This window comes from Larus michahellis, chromosome 1, assembly GCF_964199755.1.
Source record: "Larus michahellis chromosome 1, bLarMic1.1, whole genome shotgun sequence".
In the NCBI taxonomy this organism is placed as follows: domain Eukaryota; kingdom Metazoa; phylum Chordata; class Aves; order Charadriiformes; family Laridae; genus Larus; species Larus michahellis.
This window is the reverse complement of record NC_133896.1, coordinates 48,183,652-48,198,591: the sequence shown is the minus strand read 5'-3', so window position 1 is coordinate 48,198,591 and position 14,940 is coordinate 48,183,652. Positions and strand designations below refer to the sequence as shown.

At 49.7% G+C, this 14,940-nt stretch overlaps 1 protein-coding gene across 1 annotated transcript; it reads left to right on the top strand.

The window, feature by feature from the left end:
• Positions 1 to 1,861: 1,861 nt before the first annotated feature.
• On the top strand, positions 1,862 to 6,445 carry DUSP6 (dual specificity phosphatase 6). Its single transcript, XM_074574733.1, has 3 exons — positions 1,862 to 2,410; positions 3,058 to 3,495; positions 4,904 to 6,445. The coding sequence occupies exons 1-3, from the start codon at positions 2,008 to 2,010 to the stop codon at positions 5,209 to 5,211; spliced, it is 1,149 nt and encodes a 382-aa protein (XP_074430834.1). The 5' UTR covers positions 1,862 to 2,007; the 3' UTR covers positions 5,212 to 6,445.
• Positions 6,446 to 14,940: the final 8,495 nt, after the last annotated feature.

The window sequence follows — 14,940 nt, the reverse complement described above, 5'->3', positions numbered from 1 at the left end:
GCAAGGTTTGTGTCATGCTTCAGTCCCACAGCAAGCCTCTGAAACGGGTAACCGGCAGGGAACCTCTCAAAACCCCTGCTGGGGAGGATGTCCTTAATGCCATCTGGGTGTCTGCCTTGCTTGGAACCGCAGCGACTGACGTGCCAACTTTAATTAACATCACATTTTCTGCACAGAACACAGAGGACTGTCCGTGCCATTATCTGTTCCCAGGGTCAACGCTCTCCAGCCACTTGCTACCTAAGGAAGCTCCTTCACCTGGGACTTATAAAAATAATCAGCCGCCGAGCACAGCAGCAGTGTAAACGAGATTAGCCTCTTCAGGACCACTCTGCTACCAGGCAGATGTTGGCGACGGGATTAGCGTTCAGGCCGGGCTCCTCCCGATTTATTTTCGCTCCGCGCTTTTCACTTACACGTTTGCTAACCAGCACCTTGGAACAACCCCCGGCCCCGCTGCACCGCCCCCCCTCCCCGGGCGCCGCTCCGCCCGGTCGTCCCCCCCTGTCCCCCGCTACCCCGGCGCCGCTCCGCCGCCCCCCCCCACCCCGCGTCCGCCCCCGCCTCCCGGTGCGGCGGAGGCCGCGGTGCCCTTCCGGCCACCCGGGCCCGGGGGGGAAGCGCCGTCCGCCGGCGGCAGGACCCCGCCCGGAGGCCGCCCCGCTGGAGGATCCGGTGGCTGCCCGGTGCGAGGGTCCCCGCCAGGTCGGGCCGGCCCCCGCCGTGCTGGCGGCGGGCAGGGCGCTCCCCGCACCGCCGGGGGGTGGCTGCGGGCTCCGCGCTGGCGGCGCCCCCACGCCGCAGCCGGGCGAGCGCGGTTGGATTACCGGCTACCTGGGAAGGGCCGGCTGCGTCTAGGCGGGGCCACTTTCCCCGGTCACGTTTTTTGGGGTGGCCCGCCCGGTCTTTAGCGGTGCCTGCAGGCTGTTCTCGAGGCGGTGCCGGCTCCCCTTAGTGCGGCAAGTAAAGCCGGGCTGCGTAGGAAGAGATTAGCTCGGGGTTTACCCTTCACCCGTGGAGGGATCAGCTGAGGACAGGGGCTGCCCGCCTCCCTAAAAAAAGCCGGGCAGGGATGAGCGCTGGGGAACTGGGGGGGAGGCGGAACGGGACGTGGCCGGCCCCCCCGCGGCCGTCGGATTTTGGGGAGAGAAAAGATGGAGGGAGGGAAAAGGTGCCTTTTGTTCCGGCGGCGGGGAGGGGAGGGGAGGGGAGGGGAGGGGAGGGCCGGGGCGCGCCCCCTCACCTGCCCCCGCCGCCCCCGCCCGCCGCGCCGCGGCTGCCGCTTGTTTGCGCTCGGCTTATCCGGAGCGGAAATTCCTTTCCGTTTTTGTGAATGACAAACTCATTAACGATTCATCAACACAACCTGTTCCAGCCGGCCCGTCGCCGCGGCAACAGCCCCTTCCGCGCGCCCCCATTGGCTGCCGCCGGAGAATGTATCCATTGAGGCGTCCCGCGGTTGTACCCATTGAGGAGCTGCCGGGCGCCGGGGGCTGCGCGGGGCCGCGGCCGAGGGGCGGCGGGCGGGGAAGGGACGGGGACAGCGGCCACACCGACACCGGCAGCAGCGCGGCGTGTCCGCGCTGAGCCGGGGGAGCCCCGCTCGGCGGCACGTTAATTGGATTTCATTCACTCGGGGCGGAGGAAAAGCCCAAGGGCTCGGGCTGCAGCGGCGATTAGGCAGGTTCATTCAGGGATTCATTGACAAAAAAAAAAAAACAACAAGAGGAGACCGGGCTGCGCGCACGCACAGACACACATACACGCAGACACACACACACTTACACACACGGCGGGGCCGGGGCTGCTTCTCCCTCCCCGTGACTCCACCGCCGCCCGGCGCGGGGGAGGCGGCGCGGGGGGGGCTGCGTGATTCATTTTCCTGGGGCGGAGGGAGATAAGTTGTGCGGAGTTGGAGGGGGGCAGCCCGCCCGCCGCGCCATCCGCATGCCTCTGTGAGAGAGAGGGGCGCTTCCAGAGCACGCTCCGTTCCCCCCGTCTTTCCTCATGCTAGATACGTTCAGACCCGTCCCTTTCGCGTCGGAAATGGCGATTAGTAAATCCGTGGCGTGGCTGAACGAGCAGCTGGAGATGGGCAACGACCGGCTGCTGCTGATGGACTGTCGGCCGCAGGAGTTGTACGAGTCGTCCCACATCGAGTCGGCCATCAACGTGGCCATCCCCGGCATCATGCTGCGGCGGCTGCAGAAGGGCAACCTGCCCCTGCGCTCCCTCGTCTCCAGCAGCGAGGAGGACCGGGAGCGCTTCGCCCGCCGGTGCGGCACCGACACGGTGGTGCTGTACGACGAGCACAGCCGCGACTGGAACGAGAACACGGGCGGCGAGTCCGTGCTGGGGCTGCTCCTCAAGCGCCTCAAAGACGAAGGCTGCAAGGCGTTTTATCTGGAAGGTGAGAAGGGCCGCCTGGGGTTGGGGAGGTGGTGGCGACATCGCTGCCTGCTTGGGGGCCCGGGGCTGTGGGTGACGGGGAGGCGAGCCCCGCGGCTCGGCGGTGCGGTTCCCTGCCCGGGGAAGAAAAGGGAGGAGGGGTGTCCGCAGCGTCCCCCGGGCATTGCGCGCTGACGCTCCGGGAGGACACCAGCCTGGGCAGGGGGCTTTTCCCCTTGCCCTTTCCCCCCCTTCCCCAGCATCCTTGTCGTCGCTTTGTTTAAAGATACCTCGGGGTCTGGAATCGCTGTAGCGGCGAGGGGAGGACAGAGCTAACGGGGATCCCGGCATGAGCCGGGGAGGGCAGAAGGAACTGCCGCCGAGACATCTCTCCAGAGGTCCCCGCAGGGCGAAGCGGCACAGAGCTTTAATCTTGAATGTGCTGAGCCCTCCGCCGCAGCGGGCGATTTTCTTAAACCTTCTTTTAGGTTAGTCCGTCTGCGTGAGTGTGTGACATATTTTTTGCTTTTTTTTTTCTTTCCCGGGGCTCGCAGAGGGTGGGAAACGGATGCCCCTTTGCAGCCGGGGCTGTAGCAGGGAAGTAAGTCGGCTTGCCATCTTATATCAGGTTGCATTTTTTTCCCCCCTCCCCTTTGCTTTTCTCCCCAGGTGGTTTCAGCAAGTTCCAGGCCGAGTTCGCCCTGCACTGCGAAACTAACCTAGACAGTTCGTGTAGCAGCAGCTCTCCTCCTTTGCCAGTCCTGGGCTTGGGAGGCCTCCGAATCAGCTCCGATTCCTCATCAGACATTGAATCTGACATTGACAGAGACCCCAATAGTGCCACCGACTCCGATGGCAGCCCTCTCTCCAACAACCAGCCTTCCTTCCCGGTGGAGATTTTACCCTACCTCTACTTAGGCTGTGCCAAGGACTCCACTAATCTGGACGTTTTAGAAGAGTTTGGCATTAAATACATCTTGAATGTTACCCCCAACCTGCCGAATCTCTTTGAAAACGCCGGCGAGTTCAAGTACAAACAGATCCCGATCTCTGACCACTGGAGCCAAAATCTGTCTCAGTTCTTTCCTGAGGCTATCTCCTTTATAGGTGAGACCCGATTATTTGCTAACAGCTATATGTCAGGCGGCAGAATTCAATTTCTTTTGCAGAATTCAGGAGATTTCGGGCGAGAAGGGGTAGCAGCGTTTCTGGCAACATCTCTGGGGGCTGTCCCGCTTTCTGGTTTTAAAGCCGGCTTAAGTTGAGGGGCGGGTGGGGGCTGTTAGGGGGGTTACTGAGGAGCCCCTGTGAATCGGAAGCGACGGCTGCAGGTTGCAAACGCATACCTGGTTTGCCTGGCTGTGGGATTCCTCCCTGAGCCGTTTGTGTGGGAGCTGGGGACTGAGCAATGCGCAGGATGGGGGATCTTTTTAAGTCTCTTCCTTGCGGGGTTGGGAGGGAAGCAAATGAACCCGGGGCTGATGGTTTATACGTCTTTTTTTTGGAGGGGGGACTTTTTTTTCCTCCTTGAGGTTACTGAAGAGCAGTATAATAAAAAGAAACGATCCAGGAAGCTAACTTTAGCTTTTAAATGCAAGTTGTTCTTAAGCGGTATTCCTGGCAAATGTATAGTCAGAGCTTTAATTAAATCTCGTGGTAATAATGATATACCTCTCGGGCTCGGTGCTTTGGTTTAGCCAGCCCTTAGACGTTATCCATCAGCTTTGGAAACGCATCCCCTTGGGCTCAGGGAGTTCTGGTTAAAATTTGCACTCTCCTTCCTTTCTGGGAGAACTAAAATCACCCCATCGGGGTGCGGTGGGGTGGGCATCTCATTATCTGTTGGGAAGCTGTGCTGTAATCCGGTTGAATGATACCGGTAATAGTGGAGAATGTAGGTAATCTGAGCCCAGCAGGAAGAAATGTGGGCTGGAAGCCACAAAGAAACTAATCTCCAGGCATTGTAATGCATTTCCTATTACAAAGGAACCCATTTTCAACCAATGTTGACATCCTGTTCCTCCTAATGGGCTGTCCCCTGTGACTTCCCTCATTCTTTTAAAATGCCTGAATACCTCCATTGTTAGCTGCACAACAGTTGGAGAATAATTTAATAGACCTTTGCAGTCTGCTGGTCTGTATAAAAGGCATTCAGTGACATATTGCAGGATTTCCATGCTGGGGCAAGGGGACTGTAAGAATTTAAGGCAAATCTCCAGGCGAAAGCATGTCTTTTAAAAATGACTTTTAAAACAGTGTCATGCAGCGTATCCTGCTCCCTTTGTCTCATTCTTAGTTTTCTTAGCTCTTGGACTCGGGTACATGTACGTAGGGGGGTGGATTCTCCTCTTGTCCTGGTTTTAAGCCGGTGAAGTTAACTCTTGCGTCGCACAGCTGGCCACTGGGAGCAGAATCGTCCTTTCTTCCTACTTGATACTAATCTCACTTGTGTTGAGAGATCAGTTACCAACATCCTGTCTTATGTGTCCTTCTCTGCCTCTTTGTCTCCGCACAGATGAAGCACGGGGGAAGAACTGCGGCGTCCTGGTGCATTGCTTAGCAGGGATCAGCCGCTCGGTCACAGTGACGGTGGCCTACCTCATGCAGAAGCTCAACTTGTCCATGAACGATGCCTACGATATTGTCAAGATGAAGAAGTCCAACATTTCGCCCAACTTCAACTTCATGGGTCAGCTGCTGGACTTTGAGCGGACTCTGGGTCTGAGCAGCCCCTGTGACAATCGAGTGCCGAACCAGCAGCTGTACTTCACCACCCCTTCCAACCAGAATGTCTTCCAGGTGGATTCCCTGCAGTCCACGTGAGCTCCCATCACCTCCCTTCTCCTGTCCGTTTCATGGGATCACTCCTCAATGGTTTCTCTTTGGCAGTGATAAAGAAAACGCAGCTTTCTCATTTTGTGGCCTCTGCTACCAAAAAGCAGCTGCCAGCGCGGGCTAGGAAAGGTTACACAGTATGGAATCGGCTATTGCGAAGGGAGGGAACGTGGTGAGCTCTCTGGGAAGGACCGTGGTGACCAGGCGGCAGGTGGGCAGGGCGCTCATCCCCGCTTGCGCAGTGGCTTGGGTCCGAGGACTTCCAGGGGGGTAGGGTAAGGCTGGACAGGCTGAGCACGTGTTCTCTAGAGACTGGGACTGTCCTGCTTCCCTCTCCGCTTTCGGATCTGTGACACACACCTCTGTCTTCAGTGAAGACTGGTTATTTTTGTTTGTTTGTTTTAATTTAGAGGAGCCAAAGAAAGAGATTTCAGCTTAGTGTATTTGGAGTACTTGTTTGCCGGGAGCTTGGTAGTATTCTACTTGATCAATGTAAATATTTAATCTTAAATCGATTTGCAATTTTTTTTTGAATTCACATGTATTCAAGAAATCAATCCAAGGGACATCTGTGTTTTTGTTCTCTTCATAAATTCTGGTTTATTTGTTTTTTGTTTTTTGTTTTTTTTTTTAATTGCAAAGAATATATTTGCAGCATGCTTAATTTTATTGTTCAACTGAAGCAAGCTTTCTATGAGGGAGAAATGGCAATGGTGAGAAGTTTGCAAATCATGTTTTGTGAGCAAGTACAGTCTCTTCTTTCATATATCTTTCTTTTCCTTGTGGTGATTTTTTTTTTCTCCTCACACTCTTGATGTAGTTTCCATGTGATATATATATTTTTTTTAAATTAAATTAATTTTTTTGCCTTACCTTTTGTAAATAGATCATCTGGGAGGAGGTTTGTCTTTGAATGCGAAAGATTTTTGATCACTTTTTAAAACTTTCAGATGTGCTAAACAGTGCATTACCTCTGTACAAATTCTTCAGGGAGCTTCACCTCAAATGCAATATTTTGCATCTTTTTCTTTTTTTTTTTTTTGTATAAAACTGGAAGTATGTGCGAGTATTTGTACCTGTGTGTACGCACAGTGAACCTGCACATGGTTGCCAATAAGGGAGAGTCTAATTCATGGTGTAAAAGTTTTAAGATGGAATTTATTATAAGAATGTAAAACCTTAAATTATTAATAAATAAATAACTATTTTTGGCTATTGAGAACCTGGCTGGTTTATTCCCCCTTTCCCCTCTGTGTGAGTGTGGTTAATTGCACATACACATATGGTTATGTTTAAAGGTAATGATTGCTTTCAATAGCTTTTGTACAGCTCCTAAGACAATAAAGCCTTGATTTCCCCTTTGGTCCACTGGTGCCTAAATGAATAAACAGTGCATGTGCTGGATTCTTGCCTTGTTCTGCTGAAGGGAATACTTTTGAAGGCCTTTATGTTAATTGCAAAATATTCTGTCACCCCTTTGCCACCCCAGGGATGCACCTGACCCTGAGACATAAGGATTTTTATTTTTTTTTGTTTTGAGAGTAAGGAGCTGCTGTTTTCTGGGTTTGTTTACAAGTTTTGGGCACTCTATTACAGATGCCAGGAGATGGGTTCATGCTCTTCTTATCTGTCTGGCAGGAACTCATTTCACTGAGATCCATCAACAGTCTGCAGCCTGTAAATGATTTTTTTTTTTTTTTTTTTCCCCCTGTTCATTCGGTTCAGCCACACTGCAATTTAGCAGGTGAAGGAAAGGAGGAAAAGTCTCTACCCGTAGTCGCCTCATTTCCTCTCTGGCCCGTTCAAGTAGTCCCATCTCTGCAGAAGGAAAAAGGGGGGGGGGGTTATAGCAATTGCAAAACTTCCTGCTGCAACTTATTTTCATTAACATCCTTCCTGATGAGAAGTGGCCCAAGGTGGGGTGGTGCCAAAGACTGCGTGCGGGACCAGGGTGATGGGCTGATGCCGCAGCTGGGGCTGTCGGCTGGGGTTCTGCAGAACTCCTGGCAGCCGGAGCACATTTCAAGTAATTTTAGAAACTGCAAGTGTGTGAAATGAAAAGCAAACAAAACATGGGAAAAAAGTGAGTCAGTGTCTCATGCAGTAGTGGCCTAGATTGAGTGCATAAGCTGTGAAAGTAGAAGTGGGTTGCAGTTAAACTTGGCTTGTGCTAATCCAGTTTTGAACGGTTTCCGCTCTTGGCATTCCCTGTGCTGCTCTGTTCAAAGTGGAGATTTGCAAGCAGCTCTAGCAATTTCCTGTCCAGCTGCAGCTCAAGTGACTCCCTTTTTTTTTTTTTTTCCCCCCCCCTCTCTCTGTTGTTTTTTTTTTTTTTTTTTTAATATGGTCTGCGGATAATTTTAGCCAGTTTCCTCTTTGTGGATTATTAATCTGCTTTCCTTGTAGAACCTACATAGCTGCGTCCCTACTGTTCTGCTGAAGTCAACAGATGGCCTCCCCGCCACTTCCTCTCGTTTCGCTGTGGGTTTGTTGTCAGGCCACTTCTGAAATTAATAGTGTTTTCTGGCCAGTTGCCACAGGCCATTACCATGAAGGGGAAGTAACACATCTGAATAGCAGGAAGCCGGGCAGGGTCACAGCGTGAACTGAACCTGTTGAGCGCAATCGGGCCTCTCCCGTTCAGCAAGTGTAGGGTTCCTCTTCTTTCCCCTCCCCGCCCTCCTTTTTCTTTTTTTTTTTTTTTTTTTTTTTTTAATACGCCTTGCACAGAGAAAAAGGACTGACGCCGAATGCCTCAGCTGTTTGCACCGGGCAAATATTTCCGGCTGAATGAGTTGCAAATGTTAATTGTGACTAGGTGGCCCGGTAAGGTGAGGAGTTAGAGAGCAGCACGCAGCGATGTAACCTAGGGGAGGTGGGGGGGGGGGCCGGGGGGGCTTGGCTTTCTTTGCGAGTTGCTTTGAAAAGTTAGTGCTCACAAGGGCTTCCTGCTTCCTTCCTGCTTCACCGAATGACTAACACCAAATGGGTACTTCTGCAATTCATCATTTTTCAGGACAAGCAAGCAGAGACGACCAGCTTTGCTCACACACACACACACACGCGCGCGCACGCGCGCAGCGCACTCGGGCAGAAAACTTGTTCCAGATTGTTCCTCAAGCGAGGCCTGAACCAGGGCTGTTAGTCAGAAACCTCGGCTGAACTCGAAGCGGGACTGGTCGAGAACAACGTCGGTCACAGGCAAACCCAAACCAGGACTGGAGCCAAACCAAAACCTGGTTCAAGCTCTGATTTTGCTGAGGGTGTTCTTACTTGCTCGTGGGCCAGCTCTTAATTACAAATGGTTTGGAGGCAAAAGCAGTGAGAGGTCTCATGTTCACCTTCCCCGCACGGGTTCCTGGGTAACTCTGCCCCGGCACGGTGAAGGGAGAGGCTCGTGCTACACAAGCACTTGCCAGCTTTGCTGAGGTCGGACTCCGCTTGCTCCTGCAGTTTCCCCCCAGCACTTGTTTCAAAATAACTCACTTCCTCTCACCCCTCCGTCGTTTCGATCCTTGCTGGGATGGGGCAGAGGTCTTGGGCTTCTGGGGGGTTTGGCAGCTATTGCAGTTCCTCAGCTGGTAAAGTAATTTGTAAAGGGAAGAATAAATCCTTTGTGCCTGTAGGGGCAGGCCTGGTGTGTACAGGGGAAAGGCGGGGGGGAATATCCCCCCTTTGCAGCGAAAAAAAATCACAACCTGCTTCATATTATAATGTAGGAGCGTGAGGTACTGAATTCCTCCAGAAGCTATGGAGATATTAAGAAGGAAAACTGTACCCTCAGGAGTGATCAGAGTTTTCTCACACGACCCATCTCTGCCTTTAACACAAAGTGTGAAATTGTACCCCGTGGCATCCATGTCCCCTTTGCTCTGGTAAGGCCAAGGTTCCCCTCAGTGTTTGGGTGCACATTAGCACTTTGCTTTCCATTTTCTGTGCAATAACATCGTGTAGCTCATTGTGCTGGTTCCCCTTCTTGCATTCCTTCTGTCCCACTCACACTCTTTCAAACCACTTTATGGCCACCTTCACAATGTCTTCCAACTCTTTCTCGTTTTTGTTGTTGTTATAGCAATAATTTTCTCTTTCCCCATTCTCTTTCTCATCCTTTATTAATGCTGCTCTTCGCCGTGTGTGTTCTGTTCTTCCACAGACTTTTTCCTAAGCTCCATGGTCCTTTCTTACTTCTCTTTTGTTTTCTCGTCCTCTCTTTTTTCCCTGTTCCTCTCTTGCTCTCATGTTTCCTAAATCAACTCCACTTTCTCCCAGCCTTAAGCCTCTTTGTTTTCTCAGAGAAAAACAGGATGAGTCTCGTGGACTCAGTCAGTTGTAGTGAGCTATAGGAAAGGCGTATATGAGAGGAAGAAGTAAGAAAACACCACTGCTGTCCTCTCGCCATTTCCTAGCAGATGACCTTCTTCCCCATCTCCATTCCCTGTCACTGTGGCTCCGCGTGGCTTCCCTGGGCCCTCTCCATGCAGCAGCCAGCACTGCCGCTATTAACAGGGAAGGTGGGCGTGAGGAAGCAGCCTTTCCTCGGGGCCGTCCTGCATCACAGGCCACTGACCCTGCCACTGACGCCCCTCTGAGGACTGGGGAGTGGTGAGGAAAGAGGGGAGAGACTGAAAATGTGGCCGCCAAAGGCGGCTCGGCTAGCAAAACTGAAGCCGAGCTTAACAATTGTGTGTCTGGAGAGCATTTCTTCAGCTCCTCTGAAAAGCTTGTCCAAAATTTTTTTCCCTGTTGAGAAGCGTGATGACACTTTATTCAGAGCTCGAGGAAAAACAATGGCATGTGAACACTTAAGAAAGCTAGAGCTTAGGCCCTCTCTCCGCACTGCTATAAATCACCAAACGCTTTGCCTGAGTGAAGATGGTGGAACAAATTGCTAAGCTCAGTTCAGTGCCCCCCTAGACCTTGAGTGTGCGTGTTCAGCATTGCTCAGTTACCCCGGGAACACAAGCGTTGGGGCCAGACCCTTCCATCACACAGCAGCGCATGTGAGTGACTCCCAGGACTCCAGCGAGGTGCTGCGCTCAAGGAAGGTGGCTGAGTTTGCTCTGGACGCCTCATAGCCAAAGGGAAATACAGGCTACCCACTGGTGTTTTCTCATGGCCTGTGGTGACATTGGGGTATAGAAACTCTGTCCTTTCCTCCCCGCTCCCAACAGCCAGCAACGGGTGGTGCTGCATCATGTGTCTCCTTCTTCATTGCCAAATTTGAGAGATAGGCACGTGCTGTAACTTAGTAGATAGCACAGGCAGAAAGCTGGTATGGGAGCCGCTCTCTTTTGAGTAAAGTGCTTGTCTCTGTAAGGAAAGGAAAAAAGCATGTTAGATGCTTTCTGTTGTTTGTTATCGTAGGGATCTGCAAGCGCTGAGGGAATTTTGGAGCGCTCGTGGCCATAGCTTTTCCTCATAAGGCAAAGATGAAGGATGTTGACTTACCACAAACACAAGGAGATGATTATCAGATGGAAAGTGGGGGTATGGAGTCTGTTTAGGAAATATTTCTTAATGACAGAAGTCGCATTCAGGACTATATTTGAGAGATGCAGCGGAAAGCGTGCCCTGCTCTATTTCACAGCTGCGATCCCCAGGATGCAGGAAGCGCACAGAAAAGCTGGCGCTCTCCCATTCCTAGGCTGTTCCAGCACTGCAGATACCAGCGACATAAAATGATACTATGTGGGAGGTCTGTTTACCATAATGTGGAGACCATGGTGAAGCACTTTGCTCATTTCGCTGGAGGCACAAGTGTTTTGGAAAGTCCTGCTGCCGAGATCTTCCACCTTCCCAAACAGGCAATGTCCTTGCTTAACTCTAAGACTTTCATTTTAATGAACTTCTCTGTTTTTCTGTTAAAGCTGTGATTTGGGGCATTACGGAAGTCTCTTTTTTCATCTTTTTTTCCCGCTGGCCTCAACTCTGTAGGAAATAAATTCCCATCTGCAAGTGAAACCATCTGAAAAACAGATTGATGGCTGACACTTGGTTTACTCAGGGCAAAAGTTCTTTATAGTTTAAAGGTGGCGCTTTTTCCCTTTGCTGGGAAATTATGTCCTTACAAAAACAGGCTGGAAGCACTAGTGTTTAGTGTTTGTGAAAACACATTAACTGTTCAGTTGTTGGCCTGGACACTCAAATGATGTAAATCAGCATAGCAGCCAAGGCTACCAGTATAGACTCCACCACAGACTGGTGGTCCTAATACTCTTGAACCCCTTGAAGACATTATCTGCCTCTATATAGAGACCATTATGGACATTATTGATTTTTGTACATCCTTTTTTCCTGCATACAGTAATATTATTATATTCTGAACTAGTCATAGAGCTAGAAAGTCAAAACATCTCAATGCGGTGAAAAAGAACTTTTCTCCTCATTTAAAAACATGATAATTTTAGTGTCTTGGGGACCTACTAACACATAAAAAAAAATAATAATTCAGGATCAATGAGAGTTCAGCTATTGCTCGATTGATTAGCGTCCAAGTTGCATTTTCTGTGCCAGTATTTCTTCCACGTTTATTTGCGGGGTTTCTAGGCCAACCTTGCTCTCGGTGAAGAAATGTAGCGCAGCACCTCTCATCGGGGCTGAAATTCAGCCCATGCTGAAGCCCAGCGCTGAGCTCATATTCCATTTGAGCATTAGGAATTCAGTAACGCTTGGACTCTGTGCAGGACGTTTTTGTTACAAATACAGACAAAATGTGTCTGATTTCTGGGAATACAAATCAGGAGCCACAAATTAGTCTTTCACACACACCTTTACAATCCCTCATCCATTCTTTTTTTTTTTTAAGTGGATTTTTGCAGGCTACTGTATGCGAACAAAAGCTTTTTTATATTTGCAAATTACTGTCAGAGGAGACAGCAATGTCTATTATTAAGGTGCACCAGTGCTTTCTTCTATAAGAGGACTTTCTTTTCAGTTGTTTACAACTTTGCTAGACTTTGTTTGGACTCGAATATAAATGCCCCGGGCTGATCTATAAAGATGAAAAGAAAAGAATATCCTTCTGAAAATGTCATCCTAAAAGACTTGGCCCTTTTTTTCCTAAAGAAAATGCCTTGGTTTTTGTCTGTGTAACAAAATCTGTTACTGTTTCCTTGAACAGCTTCGGCACTCTGTGCCTGGAGGAAAAGGGAGACGAAATCTGGCAGGGTGTGTCGGGAATGTGCCTGGCGCTGCTTCCCTGAAAAGCTCGGTTTGCCCGAGATTTGAGGGGTTGGAAGATGGTGATTTGCACGTGCCAAGCAACTGCATCTTGAACTTTCTTTATCAGGTAGCAGCGATAAAATTTAGCTGAGCGGCTGCTGGTGTTGAGCAGCCGGTGGAAACGCCAGCCCCACCGAGCAGGGAGGGCACGGGCTTCCCCCAGGACAGCGAGGGGACGCGGGACTCCCCCGTCACTGCTGCCTCTGGGAGGAAGGAGGGGGTATGTGGTGTTGTGTCATTGGGGTAGAGGATTCTGCAGTAAGTCTGCCCCAAAATCGGTAAGTTTGATTGCACAGCTATACTGTTTGTGTACCTGAGCAGTTCCGATCACAGCTACCTCGAGTGTCTCTGTTCTGCGCCGTATAAATACACTATACATCCCTGTTTTCCGCTGGGCAAAATATGGATGAGATCAGTCATCTAAGAACAGTTTTGGGGTTAGACGGAGGAGAAAATGCACGACATCTGACAGAAAGCAGGGTACCACAGTGATGTTGCTGGAATGGCAAGAGGTGAGAAAATGTGGCTCTTTCTGGGGTTCGTCCGTAGTTAAATTTTATATGCTTCGAGGTGCCTCAGGTGGCAGCTAGGCGCACAAGTTCTTCTGTAATCTTCAAAGTGCTTGACACTGCAACCTTAATAGTATCCTTCTAAGAGTGTTTTTTGCTTCCTGGCAGCAGTACATATTTCAGCCTCTCTGACGAGATCGAAATGAATGGCATTCCTATGGCTTTACACAAGAGTAGCGGAGAGCACACTCCAGCCCTCAGTTTGTTATTACAGCATTAAGGTTTTAAAAGACCCTGTCAATTATGGTGGAATAAAATTAACAGGATTCTCATTTTTTATGCTTCAAAGTGTATGTAAGCTTCCTTTGGCAAGGATTTAATCATCTGGTGTGTTTATACAGTACCTTGGCTAATGAGAGCTGGTTAGAGCTATGGGGCATTATTGTGATGTTAATAATAAATATGGTAGCTATCTGTGGTCAAGAGAAAATTTCCCATTTTTCCTGAGTCCTGCACAGCCAGGACTTGTAGCTTGACTTAAATAATGTGCATGTTGCTATATTCCAGAATGACAGTTCTTATCTACATCCTTGGATTGCTGAGTCTTATTACAGAGTTCAATGAGCTTATTCCTGTCAGTAAAATTATACACATGCTTAACTATTGGCAAAATCAGACACTGGGGCATTCTTTTGGCTGTGAAAACACGTTGCACACTGCAGGATGCATAATAATTGATAATACGGACTAATGATTGAAGAAGACAGGAATTCTCGGGCAGGGCAATTTCTCATATTACTAGAATTTTCTGAATCAACTAATGAGCTAAATGCCCTTGTGTTTTGGCTACTCAGCATAAGGGAGGATGAAGCAGTTTCTTTGGGAAGTACAGAGCCCTCATGCCCTGTTGAGCTGGTCCTACAGAGGAGCATCAAACAGGGAACTTAGGCAACTCAGTCCTAGGTCATGAGCCACTTAAAAGGTCCATTTACCCTTTTGCTTTTGAGAGCATCACAGACAGGACTCATAGTTCGTGTTGTTGCAGCACTATAAACGAAGGGCCTGAAATAAAGCTGAAGTAATACCATGATGAATCAGGCCTAGGAGCTATGTGTATGAGTGCCATTACTTGGGGGGAAAAAAAGGAAAAATAGACTTTCTAATGTATTCTTGTAAATGTGAGTTACTGTTATTCAAGAAGCATAGAAAGGAACCTGTATTGTTCCAAAGTGAATGTCAAATGATTCTGTTCATTGCACCTTCTACCTACAGTGACGATGACAATTGATTCATTCCATGTGGAAGTTTCTAGCTGTTTTTGTATCTTGAGTGCCTGTCTAGAAGTCACAGTGGTTGTCAGGCAGGTCTTTGATCTGTTGGTAATCACAGACCTGTCTAAAGACAGCGGGTTTGCTTCTTTCGGACACAGTACCGGAGAACTTAATAAATGCTCTTTTATACAAAGATGGTAGGAAGCAGACATGGGTTATGGCCTGAGGCAAGGAATGCGTGACAAAGCTTCAGTGGTACTGAACTGCTTGGCCTGTGCGTGCAAGAACAAGAATATGATGGGCAAGCCGTTGTTTGTACAGGAAAGAAAAAAGTCACCAGACTATAAGGGAAGCAGTCATGGTCATCACGTTGAGATGGAGCAGACAGTCAGGATGCAGGGTACAGTCCTATGCTAGGCCAGGCAATCAGACGATCAGATGCCTCTGAAAAGGCAGTCTGTTCCCTTTCTCCTTCTTCTCGGTTTTCGTTTGTGTCCTCTTGTTTCTTCCTTTGCTGTCAAAAGCACTTGCCGCTCTGCAAAACTTACCAATATTTCTTCTGGTGATCTGGCCCTGATGTAGCACACCATGAGGTCAGAAAAGTATCAGACATGGTGTAATGATGGGAATCAGAGGATGCAATTAGGGGCGATAGGGGGATGGACAGAACTGAATCTTTTGACATTAGCTTGAGCTGAGATTGGCTTAGCTATAAA